The sequence below is a fragment of the Rousettus aegyptiacus genome, unplaced genomic scaffold, assembly GCF_014176215.1.
Source record: "Rousettus aegyptiacus isolate mRouAeg1 unplaced genomic scaffold, mRouAeg1.p scaffold_m13_p_2, whole genome shotgun sequence".
Lineage (NCBI taxonomy): Eukaryota > Metazoa > Chordata > Mammalia > Chiroptera > Pteropodidae > Rousettus > Rousettus aegyptiacus.
Window position 1 is genome coordinate 14,194,613 of NW_023416295.1, and position 15,544 is coordinate 14,210,156.

A 15,544-nucleotide genomic window follows, 5' to 3' on the forward strand; every position below is an offset into this window, starting at 1 on the left:
TCCACCTTCCCCCATCTCGGCCAAACTTCTACCTGCCTTTCATCTCATCCCAACCTCCATCCCACCTGGTCTCATCTTCCACAATCACAACCTTTCCTCAGTTACTCCCATTTCATCCCCTCCCCTACCTCGGCTCCCCTCCTCATCCTACCCTCATCCTAGCCTCGCTCAGACTTCCTCACCTTCACTCACAATCTACCCCGCATATCTCCATAGCTATCTTTTCTGGATCTGCCTCATTTTCAAGCGGGAACCCTCCCCCGCTTCCACGCCTGCTGCTCCCAGCGGCTGCTTGCTGTGGCACCCGCCTTCTCACTGGTGGCGCGCGCCCTCTGCTGGTCAGAGGAGGATAAGCCCAGGTCAGATTTTGCAGCTAAGCCTGAGAAGGCTTTGCACGCGGCGCAGTGGAACCAGGTGTCTCCCCCGACAGAGGGCGCAGGACCCGACTCTTCCAGGCTACCCCTGGCCTTCAGAAAGTAGGGCGAAAGGAGCGAACCGCAGTTCTTCATCCCAGGTCCGGCCTCGGGAAGTCCGGGAAGTGGATCATTCTTCTGGCTGGGCCGTTTTCCTCACCACCTGGAGGCCCTCCTGAATTCTATTGGCAGGAAAACTGCCTTAAACGCGTTCCCTTAGACAGAAAAAACACCGGGGAAGGTATCTGGAATGAAAGCCTAGACTTCGAGTTGCACAACTAGACACGTCCCTACGCCCTCTTCCCTATGGTCCTGGTATTTCTTTCGCAGGGGCACATCTCTTCCTAGACCAAAGGTTCCTCATTGGTTGGTGGGAGGGAATGCCTGGGCTCCCACAAGGCAATTCGAGGAGATTTCCCTGGGCCCTGTGAGCAGGAAGAGGACATGCTGGTGGAAGTCAGGACAATTCAGTGCAGCGAGGACCTGAATGCCCCTTCCCAAAAAGTGATGAAACCATCCGGGTCCACCTAGGAAAGTCTTAATTTCTTTTCATTTTATTTTCACTTTTTTTTTCCTGGTTTTCCAAATAACACAAACTCAGCATAGATAATTTTGAAAATACACATATAAGGCCTCCATTAAATATAGTTGGATGAAGAGTATAATGAAATATGGGGAAAAGTCACCTATAGTCCCATTATACCGAGGTTACTATGCATAACTCTTTGTCATAATCTCCTTCCTTTTCCCTACGCCTTTTATAATTTAATGGCTTCCTGCTCTAGTTGTCTAACATCCTAGCATCGGCACGTTTCATGTTATTATGCCCTATAGACCTTGTGGGGGGAGGGGGAAGGGAGCTTGTGTATTCCAGGTAACAGATGAGCCAGAGGAGTCTTCCCTGACTTGGAAGAAGAAGCAAAGGAGGGCAGGGGGCAGGAAGCTGAGAGGGAGAAGGAAAGCACAGAACCAGGTTCCAGAGAAATCTGGACTGCTCAGAATTATGGGTCAAATGTAACAAGGTGAAATTTCCTGGCATGGAGTGTGAAGCTCTTAGATCTTAAAAAAAAAAAAAAAAAAAAAAAAAAAAAAAGGTGATAGGAGACCAGAGTGTGAGGCGTGGCAAGGGTAGGGTTCAATAAAGCCTGTGCAAATTTGTGGTGTCTAGTCAACACAACATTAAATAGGAGCCTGCAGGGTGAATGCAGAAAAATAATTGTGATCTGAGGATGCCTTGGTGCAGCTATGGCACCCAGGATGGAGGAAATGATCCCCTTGCTCTAATAATTGTGCCCCCAGTATATTGTACACGATGTTAGATAACACTTCCAGGAGAAGACCAAACGGGGAACATCCAAGAGGACCCAGGAAGAGGAGAGGAGGAATGCTGGAGAACCAACAATGGGAGATGTAATCTAGAAAATCAAAGTGGGGAGAAGGGCGCAGAGCTGTCCTCAGTTACTCAAAAAGCTGTCCTGTGGCGGAGGACCAGGAAGTACTGACTGAGGGCAGTGTGACTGGGACACGCGGCAGGATGCTACCGTAAGACAAATATGTTAGCTTGATGGAATGAAGAACTTTCCGCCAGGGAACGTGTCGGATGAGGAGTGCTCCGTTACTAGAGTGTTCAGTAGACCCTTCCTTGGGAGATCGTGAGGGAAGGTGGACTAAGCAACTTCTCCAACCTTAAGACTTTTGAAGTGCTGTGAGTGAGGCGGTCAGAGAGGGGTTTCAGGTATCATTGGGCGGCTGGGGAAGGTGTGATTAGATTAGGAGGCCTAACCTATGAAATCACCTTCTCAAGCTCACGCCGCCCCCCTCCCTGTTCTGTCCTACACAGAGAGACAGTTTGGGAAGCTAAGATATGGAAGTGGGAACCAGAAAACCTGAATTCTAGTCCCAGCTTGGTCTATGACCTTCGGATAATCACATCTTTTCTGGGATTCCATTTACTGTGGTTTTGGGATGACTGCTCTACCCAACTCAAGTCCCAAAGAAGCCACACTCTTACCATACCCAGCTTCCTGACATTCAGGCCAGTCTTCATTGACCTTTCACTCCTTGGTCCTTGGTTCTCCAAGGTATTGATCCCATCATTGTGTCTCTCTCCCAATCCAGGCAGGGTCCAGTCCCTCTCTCATTCCTTGAAGTTCTGAGCCTTTTCTCTATCTCCTCATTCATGTCCTTGGTGGAAATATGGCTCACTACACCCCCCTCCCCCAATATGTTTGCACTACAGAGTTTACAAAAAGCTTCCACATCCATTATTTTATTAATCCATTGTTTTCTTAATCCCCTCCAGGGTCAGGGAAGAAGACAGAACAGGGATTGCTTTATCTACTGAGTATAAGTAAACCAAGGCCCAAGATGTTAAGAGAATTAACCAAAGTCCTAAGGCTTGCTCTAGGGCTGTGTCTTCTGATTCCTCTCCCAGGCCTTTTCCTAGTGCACTGAGTGGTTAGTTTCTCCATGGTCCCAAATGGCCTTTGGTCACCTCATTTGTAAGATCACCCCACCCCCCACCCCCGGGTTACACTGACCACGTTCCCTCCAGCAATGCATGCTCTGTGCTACCAAGCTCTACTTGCCTTCACATGTGGATAGAATCAAAAGCATGACTAGCATGCAGTGTGTAGACATCCATGTCCACGCTGCCTGAGACTTGCATAATCACAGGGCAATGATGCCACCTAGCGCACCGAGGCTTACAGAGTACTTTTTCACACGTTAGTTCATGTAACCATAAGCAAATATCAAAACGGGCTGCTTGGGGGTCTTCTGCTTCTCTGGCCTTCATCTCTTCTTCAGCATGTCTTTCAAATGAATTCAACTTCAGCTTGTTCCCCAATCTGATTATAAGCCATATCAAGTAGACCTGCTGATAATAAAAATGTGCCCTACGGTTCATTGAACCTGACTTTGTGCCTGGCTCTGCCTACGCTAATGCTTCCTATGTGGCATCTCCCTTGCTTGGCCACAAGCTTGCCAGGTGGGGGGAGTTACCTCCATTTTCAGATGAGGAAACTGAGGCCTGAAGGTGTTAAGTGACTGGCCCAGGCTGTCATCCCAGAGCTCTGAGTCCTCAGTAGCACACCAGATCCTCTCCTGCTAGGTCTTTCTGGAGAGCTTCTTTCTCATGTAAATGTGACCTGCTGCTTGCCCATTCAGGTATACTTAGTCTAATTGTCTAATCATAGAAAGAGATGATTGATTATAATGGACAAAGTGAAGGCTTGTCTTACAAGTGTTCTTGGTTAGGGCCCCCAACTGACAAAGAACAAAGCAAGAACTGTTTTGTTGTCCCATTGTCTTTCTTAATTGTGTTCCCACGAGCTTGGAGCAGATCACTGTACTCTGGGGTGAGGCTAGGGGTCTGAATGCCCTCGATTTTGGTGGAGATTCCTATCCAGTTTGGTCAGTGGGACTTCTCTCTGACTGTCCTCTGTCCTGGAATGGTGGATCTCATGTCTAGAAGAAAATGGCCCAGTGTCCCCTTGACTGTGACTTTTTCTGAGAATTCTCTTCGACTAAATCTGGTTGCTATTTCCTCCTTTCAATTCTTTGTAAATAAAAGGCAACGTAACATGATGGTTAAGAGCAAGGGCTCTGGGGCTGGACTTCCTGGGTTCTAGTGCTGACTGTCACTTACTATAGCTGTGTGACCTCAGGTTACTTCTTTGTGCTTTAATCACCCATTTGTAAAAGGAATACAATAACAAAACCTACCTCGTGGGGTTGAAAGATTAAATGGTCACGTAGGCACTGATATGTGTGTGTGTGTGTGTGTGTGTGTATCAGTTTTCTATTATTAGACAAACAAATAAAATTACCCAAACAAAGCAAGAACCTGCCTCTTCCTTTCTAGTCCCAATCAAATGTCTGCTGCGTACCCCGGAAAGGAGCTTGAGTGGCTATGCCTATGTTTCCAGGCCAATCCAGACCTTGTCCTGGGCCCACCAAGTCTCTTTACTGGTTATGAGGCCACAACCACATGGCATAGGTCAGCCTTCTATACTCAGAGCATCCTCCATTTCTTTATGGGGTAACAAGAGAATGTATCAAATTTAGAATTATAGGATTTCAGCGAGTTAACGGCTGTGTGTCTCTGGGAATATGTCTACTTTGTTGGGGACTTAGTTTTTTCCTACAAAATGTGGATAATACATCCCATGGTTATTGTGTGCATTAAATAAAAATGATGCCAGCAATAACACTTAACATGCTTCTCACACTTAATAATACCTAAATAATTTTCTAACATTATTTCTCTCAGTGTGCAGACACAGCTAGCTCGCTCCCCAAGTTGCATGCTCCTTATTTTATACAGTAGAATTGCCACTGGGAAGTGATTATCCAGACAGAGTCTAATATCCCAGCCTTCTTTGTTTTTACTAATGGAATATGAATGGAAATGACAATATGTGTTGCTTGCAGGCCAAACCATTTAGAAGTGGATGTGCCTTCTCTCCCTGCCACCTGGATTCAGAGGAGGACTAGTTCTTAAGAGATGGCAGAACTATGATATGGAAGGAGCTTGGTCCTTAGAACATCATATGGAGAAAAGTTACCCATCAGCATGTATTGGACTATGACATGAAATTTGGAGGTTTTCTTCTTATAGCAACTAATGTTACAATAACTAACATCCAAATCACATTTAATCTTGTAACAATACTCTGGAATAAATACTATGACTTTTCTCTATTTTATAGATGAGAAAATTGAGGCATGGAGGGGTTAAGTCTAAAGTCACACAGCAAGAAAGGGTAGAATAGAATCCAATTTCAGATTTCAGGGCAGTGAGTTCTTTTAACCACTAAGAATGTAAAAGAGCGTTAGAAGTAATAATAATAAGGGCTAATACTTATTGAACATGTATGTACCAGGCATTATTTAAAGAGAGCTTTATGTTCATTTCATCCCTACAACCCTCTGGAGTTGGCTCTGGTCTTATTCTCATTGTATATGTAAGGAAAACTGAGGCACAAAATGTTAAATAACTTGTTTGAAATCACAGTATTACTAAATGATAAAGATGTAAGTCAAACCCTAACAGCCTAGCTGTCATTCCCTCCCTCACCCCTTATTCTACTGATAATCTCTTATGGGGAAATAAGCAGATTCTGAGAGGCCCAGAGTGGCAGGACTATATGCCCAACCCAAGACAAATTCCCAGTTCCAGCATTCACCATGAGTTCCAGACAAATATCAAAGCAATAAACACATTTTAGAAGTCACTGACTGTGATCCTTGTATTTATCTTAAATGGTACAGTAGAGTAGAAGGAGCCCACTCCCTGTGAGACTGAGAAAGCTACTTTCTCTCTTTGAGCCTCAGTGGCCTCATCTGTAAAATGGAGATGCTGACTATCCCCAATTCATTTGGTTTGGTTTGCTGCAAGGGCAGAGCATGTGCTAAAAGAGTCCAGCAGGGAGAGCTGCTTTATAACTGTCATTACCCCAGCATTCACCAGCCCAGAATAGAGAGACCTGCCCTCTAAGCTTAAACTTCCACCAGTCTAATCCTCCAACTCTACACTCCAGTTCTCCTTCCATTAGTCAGAGAAGCTCCTTCTTTGAGTTTCTGTGAGGTTGGTGGAGGAAGAAGTATCTAAAGGAGGCTAGAAGGCCAGACCCTGAACACTGGGTTCCTTTTTCTGGAAGAGAAGGCCAAGTTGCTTAGCAACACAGCAGGAAGTTGTCAGGGAGGCTTCAGGCAGTGCTTTCCTTTTTCATCCTGCAGCATGGAGAGGTCTCGGTGATGCTAGATGAGGAGACGAATGGGAAAAGTGAGGAAGGGTCCCAGGCTCTGATGGTAACCTCTAGGCCTCATCCTCCTTTCCTATGATCACCTTTCCAAATGCACCCCCCCCCCCAACTTTTTCCCCTTGGTTTTCTACACTTGGCACACAGAGGCAGAAAGATGAGTTCTAAAGGTTCATCTTGCACACACATCTGTTCAATAGTCATGTCTGTGACCATGTACCTAAGGACCAGACTCAGGACCGCCTTATATGTGTACTGTGCTTTACAGCTGACAAAGCACATCCATAGATACGATCTCACCTGATATTACACCTCTTTAATTCTTATATGACATATGAGGGGAAAACGTCTCAAGATCTCACAGTGAGGAAATAGCAGGGCTCAGATTTGCCACAAATCTCAGCATATTTCCACTACATGTTGTAGCATGAATCTTAGTTCAGGCTGTGGCACACACATGTGTGCATGCTTTTCCATGTGCTCTCATTTTGAATTTTCTTCATGCCTAGAGCGTCCCAAGATGCCCTAAGATTCACCTCTTCATCTCCCCTCTCCACTCACAAGCAGGCGAGTTGTGGAGGCAGGTTTCAGCTGTTCTTCCCTTCTGTCTTCAATCAGCCTGGGGCAAGGAGATCCTTGGAGTGAGGAATCCTAAGAGAGCCTGGCTTGCTGGCTCAAAGGCCGAGACTCAAGAATGCTGCTGTGCTAGGCCAGGCTGGCACAAGTATCTACACACCAGCAGCTGAAGCAAGTCCCCTGGCTGGCATTCCAGAGAGAGGCACGTGGGTCCCACTTGGACCACGTCCTAACAGCAAGGAGTAAACACATGTCACCAGGGTCACAGATAGCTCATGGGAAGCCCAGGCCTCCAGGGCTCCACACTACTTCAGGAGCCAGCAGAGCTCTTCAGAGCAGCCCCAGGCCCCATTCTGGACTCTGTCATGGTCCCTTAATCCCTTTGTCAATATTTATTAATAGTGCTGACTACCATAGCAATGGTTGTTACTCCCAAAATAGTCATATTGTCATTCTTGTCATAGCCATTTGACAGATAGAACAGATCTGATGGATGAGAAAATTTGATGGATGAGAGAAATGAAATTCAGAGAGCCTGAATAACTGTCTTAGATCAATAGCTAGTGAATGAAAGAGTGAGGACTCAAAACGCTAACTTCTAGTCTTTTGTTTTGTATGTCACACCGCATTGCCTTTAAATGTCAGGGGGGAAAAAGGAGTCCCAGGGGGACATTCGGCCACCCTGTCCTTTATCCCCAAATTGCACATGCCCAGGACTGTGTAGGCCAACACAGCTCAGCTGGTGTACCACACAGAATGAGCAATCTGGATAACTATTTTGATCAAAGTTTTATCAACTTCCAAAGGATGGCTTGAGATGACTTACTATGATCCAAATATAATCAAAACAGAATAATCAGTTTTAAAAGACAAATAAAAAGCAGTTAGTGAAATATGAGAAGTATTCCCATAAGTCAGGGACAAGGCAAGGATATCTTTCTTATCCCTTCTAGCCTTGTCATCATTTCTACCTCTGAACACTCTACTGGAGGTCCTAGTCAATGTAATAAGGTAAGAAAAAAATATATGCTATATGAAAATATTGGAAAGGAAGATATTAAAATGCCTTTTTTGCATAAAATATTACTGCATACTTAGAAAATCCAAGAGGTTCAACTGGGAAACAATTAAGAACTAATGAAATTAGTATATTTAGTAAGATGTAAGATTAATATACAAAAACTTAAGGTTCTCCTATAACTACGTAAAAGCAAGAAGAATAATTGTGACTAACAGACTCAAAACAATAATAAAAAATATGCTCCCATATAAACCTAATGTAAAACATGGGAAACATCTAAATGAGGAAAGCTATAAATCTTCACTAAATAACTTAAAAGGAGACACAAATAAATGGAACACTTAGTGTTTTCCTGGGTGAAATGACTCAATATTGCAAAATGTCAAATATGTCCAAATTAATCTATAAAAGTGATATGGTCCCAATAAGTCCCAAAGGAATTTTATGGAAGCTGACAGGCTTGATTCTAAAGTTTTTCTGGATTATCTTCAAGAATAGCCAAGACAATTTTAGCAAAAGAACAATGAGCATACTGCAAAGCTACAGTTACTAAAAGTGTGGTTCGGTTCAGAAATAGTCAAGTAGACCAATGGAATTAAGCAATGTCTTGAAACGGGCTCATGTATATGTGGGAATTTCATAAAAAAATAAAGATAGTATTCACCGGAGGAAAAGGAATACTGTCCCAATGGATTTGAAGTCATGTCTTTATCATATACTACATTTCCATGTATGCCAGGGTTTAACTTTGGATAATCTATTTTGTTCTATTTATATGTCTATTCCTGTATCGGTGCCATATATATTAATTATTTAGCTTTATAAAACGTTTTTATATCTGGTAGGGCAAACTCTCCATCATTATACTTACTTTAGGCTATTCTTGATATTCTGTGTTCTTCTGGGATAACATATAAATTATTTGTTAAATGAGTAAAATGTAGAAAGATTGTCAATAAATACCTCTTTTCTATGTATATTTTTTACCATCATTCTTCCTTCCTTTTAGGTTGTCATATATAAAAATGCACACACAAAAAACCTAATTTTATGATTTATGAGCTTAAAGCTAAATATTAATCACAGGAGACTATAACCAAGGAGTGTAAAGAAATGGGGAAAAGTCTTAGAAAGGAAAGTAACTACTGTAGGCGATAGCTCCAAGTAGAAAGGGACCTTGGGAGCAGGTAATTGCTTTAAAAAAAAATAGTGCAAAGAATCCAGGTTAAAAGAAAAAAAAAATACCCAAAGTAGATTGGAGGCATTCTAAGCCAGAAACTACGAGGTTAAACCTGAAGACTTAGAAAAAAGAGGGGGGACTGTGGCTGGGGGGAAAAGACAGCCAGCTTAGTCTGCAAACCCCACGGAGAAACCACCTCTAAAAACCTCATCAATGCATTAAACTAAACTCAAAGAAACTTGAATCCTGAGGCTGTGCCCTGTGGTTTATCTATCTTGTACCTAATCTTTCATCACGGAACTAAAACTAAATTTCTATTGCTCATTTACATATCTAGCCTGTGTATAGATGACCTTCTTAGGGTATCTGGCAAGGTGCTGAGAGGAAAGGTAGTGGTCTTAAAAAAAGGTCTTTAAAATGATAACCCCTGCCGTTTGGAGGCCACTCTCTGTAAATGTTGTTTATGATGTATAGAGGGGTTGGAAGTACCACTTAAATGGGGCACATGAAGGTCAGGCCCCCACAGCTAGCTGCCAGTTGTCCTTGGCCATGGTGGCCTGGTTGGAGGGGTTTGCTTTGGCAGCCTCTGTTGTATAAATCTCCCAGAGATGCCCATCTGAGTGCTTGAGGCAGAGTCCTGGTGGGTAGAGGCCACAGGATATCCCCTTGGATACTGCCAGATGCTCTGGTTGCTGGGCATCCTGCCTGGCAGGCAAAACAGTTTCCATGACAACCCCCCCTCACACACGTCTGCAATTTTTTGCATTTCTCCTTTCCCATTAATACCAAGGTATTCCAGGGACAGGCAAGCATAACTCTCAGGACAGCACGTCCTCTGCTCCAAAAGGGGGGTAGGGCATGGGGGGAGTAGATATACATATGTAATGATTGAACAAATCTTCATCAGCATAAATGCACCTGCTGCTGGGTTAAAATGTGTGCCTTTTGTTGTATATCAATGTGTGTTTCATGCAAGCTCCGGGATCACTGTTTATGTGCCCATTTGCTTTCCTGCTCCCCTGTCCTCTCTGCTGTCTCTCTGCTGGGAGTGCTGAGTCATGGTTCCAGCTGAGTTTCTCTCTCCAATTCTCCATCTCCATATTTCCTCAGTTCACTCCTCACCCCTGCTAGGCTCTCTCTAGAGCTCTGGGTCCTCTTTACCACCTTCCTCCTGAGCCTGAGCTCATTTTTCTCTAGATTCATTTCTTTCTAAGCTTTCTTGTGTTTCGCCTGGCCTTGTCAGAAGACCGTTCTGAGCCTTTCTCCTTACAACTAACTGCCTTCTCTCCCAGAATACAGAAGTCTGACCAAGTTTGACCCAGGAGGCTAATTCTTCCATGTATTCATGCTGATCCTCCTCCAGTCCCTCACCCCTAATCGGATTATGGCAGTGTCTCATGCCTTGGGGCATGGCAAGAAAGTGAGATTTAATTTGACAGGCTTTTTTCTCACTCCAGGTCTCCGAGTGCCAGACCACAAGTTCCTGGAGGGATGCGGGATGTGTGTGTGTGTGTGGTGTGTGTGTGTGTGTGTGTGTGTGTGTGTTACAAGGAGGGTGTTGTGCCTATGGGCTCAGAGGAAGAATCTACAAGCCCCCTCCCAAGGGCAGGATGTTTGGGGGTCTCTGTGGCTCTCTGGTCCCATTGGCTTTAGGCTCTTCTGACGTAGAAATTTCAATCAAGTAGTCTCACAAACTAGTTCCACAGAAGATGGACCAGGATTGTTTCCCCTGCTAGAGGTGGGAGAGTGGAGAAGTGGCCCCGCCCGCCGGCTAAGTCTGGTTACTATGGCGACAGCCGCGGGGTGACCCAAGTGCTCCTCCCTCCCTCCTTCCAAACCGAGAGAGATGACGGCACCGCGCTGACTGCGCCAAATTCCAGCCAATGGGTGGCTGCTCCCGCCTTCCCTTCCGCCAGTTCTCTTCCCCCCCTTCCCCCTCCCCCCGGGAACTCGATTCACAAATCTGGACTGGGGATTTCCGGCTCCAGGCCGGGTGCAAAGGAGCAGTGCCGAGGGGGAGAGTCAAAGTCTGTCCTCCAAGGAGGGCAAGTGGAAGCCAGCATTACTGAGTTCTCGGGCTAGACTCCTGTAACTCACCACCAGAAAAGATCACATCCCGATCCCAAATTATTCAGAAGATTTAGCTAAGGCCGAATCCGAAACTCCTCCTGCTCCTACAAGCCCCCACCCTGCCCACCCTGCCCACCCTGCCCGAGCGCTCCGGTCAGCACCACGGACAGCGAGCTTAGGTTTTGTCTTTGCTAGGCTCGCTGGGTTCTCTGTCAAGTTCTTCTCCATGTCTCCAAGGCGACCAGGGTCAGAGACGCCAGGCCTCCTTGGGTCAGTGAAACAGTGAACAGAGCGCTTAGCCATGTGTCTAAAAAGGCAAGGGGACCACACAGGGATGTCAGGTTAAATAACTTATTTCTCTTCTTTCAAACCCAAAGAATGGCTCCTGTCTCCCGGGCTGCCTGTGTCCTAGCATTCCTGGGGATAAAGGGCCAGGTATGAGTCTCAAGCAGAGATGGCCTTCCAAAGGCTGCTCTGGGTGAGCATGCGACTGAAGAAGCCTTGAAGCAGCCCAGTGGGTAGGGGAAAGCATGTAGGGCATGTAGGTGGCAGTCATACCCCACTTGAGAGTGAACACAGACTTAGGTCTGACTGGATTTTTCATCACATATATGGTAGGAAGCGATGGAGGAAGAAGAAAAAAGCAGCAACAATAACTAGCTAGTTCTGCCTCAATGGATGGCTCTGTAAAAGGGGAACAACTTCTGCTATCTTCGTCATTTAATCCAGAAATGGACTGGGCATTTGAGGAGCTAGGTCAGACAAGATGGAGGCGGAGGTAAAGTGGTGGAATTCAGCGTTATCATTAGGCCTCGACCTTTAACTACTTTACTTTACTCTTTGTGAAATGGAAGCCAATGGCGGGGGTGGGGGTCGGGACGGAAAGAGTAGAGTAGCAGCTTTCTGGGACTCAACATTCTCCACTAGGCCCATCGGGGCCCTCCTTGCCATGCCTGTGACAGTTCCAGTGTCGCTCCTGCTCCCTCCCGCCCGGGACCCAAAGAAAGGCGGGTGCAAAACCATCTGCAGGCGCTTCCAGCGCTTTATAGTTGTCTCCCGGACAGGCGGACAGACAGACATTGTGGCCCGCGCCGTCGGCCCGCATCATTGGCACCTTGGACACGGCACCAGGCCCAACCCAGTCCCTGGTACCCTCCCGGGAGGATTCGGTCCGGCATCATATCAGCACCTCAGACAGCTACCAACCCACCCCCACCCCACCCCCTCCCTCCAGAAACAACCAAATAAATTAAAAGGCGGAGAAAAACAAAAACACCTAAGGATAAGGAAGAGGGTGCCCCTCCCCTTCAGTAAAAAGAGTTTTCAGTCTCTTCCTATCCTTCCGCCGAGGCGCCGCTGCCCTCGGGGTGGCCTCTCAGGTTGAATTTGCTCCCAAACCCCAGCCTCCAGAAGCCGGCATCACCCTCCTCCCAACTCCCGGCATGCAACACGTTGGAAAGGTAGGGAGAGGCGGTGGGGGTGGGGCGAGGGACCATCCTGGTGGCTGTCTGAGCTCCTGGGGCTGCAGTTTCTCCCCGCACTTCAGTCGATCTGAATTGAGAACTAACGTTTCTTTTGGTCTGGGCAGGGGGATATGGGGGCTCGATCGGAGCAAGAAATGCAAGCTGACGTAGGCGGGGTGGGGTGCAGGTAGACAAGCGGGAAGGTGGTGACACATGCCAAGAGAGAGGAAAAAGAACAAGGGAAGATGGGGTCACAGGTGTAGGAAGAGAAACGGGGCAAAAGGAGATGGGTCGGGGCTAAGATGGAGACGGAAGTACACACCCAAGGAACGGAAAATGGGAAGGCGGACAGGATGGAAGATAAAGATACAGGAAGGGAGAAAATGGACAAAACCAAGGGAGAGGGACTTCCGGACACACGGAGAAGGGAACGGGGAGACCTGGGCAGAATTGGAGAGATGGGAATGCAGGCAGACAGAAAGGGTGAGGGAGGGGGTCCCTAATCCTCCACGCCCGCCCTACGCCCGGCAAATCCAGACACCGTGGCCTCTGGCTGCCACTTTCCCCTGCGGGGTAGGGGCGGCTCCTACTCCGGCCAGGGCGCGGAGCGGCGGTAACAGCGACGGCAGCTTGATGGTCCCGGGAGCTCCGAGTATGTATCAGGGAGTGGGGCTGGGGGCGGGCGCGGCCCTCGGGTATCCCTAGCGGTCCAGGTTCATAGTCCAGTGCTTGGCTCCGGTCGCGCAGCTGTCCCTGGCGGCCGAGGAGGAGGCAGGGGCCGCGGGCGCGCCCCCGCTGGGTGGACCCCCGGCGCCGGCGGTGGCCTCACCCTCGTTCTTGAGGTCTTGAAAGACCTGCGTGAAGAAGTGGGGGTCGGCGTTGAGCCGCAGCATCTGCGGGCTGAGCCGCTGGATGAGGCGCAGGCAGCGTTGCCAGAAGCGCTCCTTGTCGGGCTCCACGAGGAAGGGCTTGAGCGGGTAGGAGATCTCGTTGCCCATGTAGGAGTAGGCGAGGTAGAGGCAGGTGAGGAAGGCGGCCTGCAGCTCGGCGGCGGATGCCAGCTCATCCCCGCGCAGCGACTCGCGGCACAGCAGGTACACGAACACCAGGTTGGCGGGCGTAATGAAGGCCTGGTCTTGCCAGCCCTGCAGGAGCAGCGAGCGGTCCACTCCGCGGAACCAGCCCACCAGCTCGCCAGGGCTCAGCTCCTTGAGGCGGTAGCAGCGTCGGCACACGAAGTCGCCCAGGCAGCGCAGCAGCTCGCCGGTGGACGCCTGCACGATGACCCGTCGGGGCGAGCCGCCGGGCACCGGCGGTGCTGCCTGCGGGGCCGGGGGCGGCGGCGGCGGCGGCTTCCCCCCGCCCGAGCCTGGCGGCGGGGCGGCCGCGCTGCCCCCCGACGGCGGCTCGCAGGTGGCGGCGGCCGCGGGCACCGTGGGCACGGGCACCGCCAGGGGCTTGGCGGCGCCGCCGCCGTCGGGGGGGTCGCGGCCCTTGCGGAGAAGGTTCTCGCGGTTGCGTTGCTGGACCAGGGGGTCAGGACCCGTGGACGCCGGCTTGGGCGTCACCTTCTTGCTGCCTTTCTTCTTCTTGGCAGACGCGGCCACCAGGCGCTTCCAGGTGAGCGCGGAGATGAGGACGGATGGCCGCTTGAGCCGGCTCTCACCTTTGCCGCCCTTGCCTCCTGGCGGCGCCCCGTAGCCCCCCAGCGCCTCGTCCCCCGCGGGCGGCGCCTTCTTCTTCTCCTCCGGCAGCCCGCCGGGCCTCCGGCCCTTGGCCGAGGAGGCGGGGGAAAGAGACAGCACCGTGCCCATCCTGCAGAGCGGGGCCGGCGCCCGGGCCCCGGCGGGAACCGCGGGCGGCGCCGCTGCCGCTGCCGCCGCCGCCGCCTCCGCCGCCGCCGCTGCTGCAGCCCCCGGGGACCTGGCGGTGGGGGGCCTAGCCCCGGCCGGGGCGCGGGAACCGGCGGGAGAAGCTGGCTGCTCAGCGGCTCCGCGGCTGTTGCTCAGAGTCTGAGCTGCGCCAGCTGCAGCGTCAGCCCCACCCCCTGGGCCCCTTCTTTCGCGGCGCCGCGCCCCGCCTCACGCAGCCAATCCTCGCCCTAGTTCTCCGCCTAACCAGCAGCTCCTCTGACCAATAGAATCTTGCATGCCCATTCCGAGCCCCGCCCACTCCCACCCTCTGTCTCTGGTTCTTTCCCTTCACCAGAAAGGGGAAAGGAAGAGGAGGTGGCGGTCGTTCGAAGTCTCCCCTAGGGTCAGAGCTGGGGAGGCGGGTAGCTGCTCTCACCTCCCCATGCAGGTCCTAGGGCCCTGGGTCAGCTTGTTTTGATGCACTGGATCGCGGTACCAGAGAAGCCATGGAAACAGGCTCTCCCCCCTTTTGCTTTTCGTTGAGGGGCAGCATGGGCAGGGAGTGCACTTATCGAGGCGCCCTGGCCCAGCTGGGTCGCACTGCACCGGTCCTCTAATCTGGCCATCTGATCTATTCCCTCTTAGATCTCTCACCCCCCATCCCCCACCCACCCCTCCCCACGAGGACACCACAGGGTCCTGCAGGAGGCCCATTTTTGCTCTGCCCATAATGGGGTGCTGACAGAGCCTGGGCCTGCCTGCAGGTAACAATCCACCTCCTTGGGCCCTTGCTCTGAGGATAAGACCCTCAGATATGTCCCCGAGGCCCCTGTTCGACAGCCTGATTCTCTGCAGTTCAGTCTGTGGGGAGAGGTCCTGGTTTCTGGTCCCTGCGCAGCTCCTCTTGTGCTCTTTATCATGACCAACACAGTCTGATCCCATATTTGGGTGGGTGATGGATGGTTGGCCTCTGGAGAAATGCTGGAAATTATATGGGTTGGTCTCTCCAGGCTCAGACAGCAGACAGGGCACCTTGAGTGGAGGAAGATCTAAGAGGGTTGGCCCGACCTCCAGCCCACTCCTGGGTCTAGGTTGAGGTAGATTTTCATCATTAAATGCTTCCTGCCATTCAGTTCCCAGCTGTCCCCACTCCCAGCTGAAAGCTATTAGGCTGGATCCTGCACATTTCTCTCTGGGCCTGTT

The 15,544-nt window shown here is 49.7% G+C and overlaps 1 protein-coding gene across 1 annotated transcript; it reads right to left on the minus strand.

Moving 5' to 3' along the window:
• Positions 1–12,049: 12,049 nt before the first annotated feature.
• On the minus strand, positions 12,050–14,480 carry CDK5R2 (cyclin dependent kinase 5 regulatory subunit 2). Its single transcript, XM_016156666.2, has one exon. The coding sequence runs from the start codon at positions 14,300–14,302 to the stop codon at positions 13,190–13,192; it is 1,113 nt and encodes a 370-aa protein (XP_016012152.2). The 5' UTR covers positions 14,303–14,480; the 3' UTR covers positions 12,050–13,189.
• Between the last annotated feature and the right edge of the window lie 1,064 nt (positions 14,481–15,544).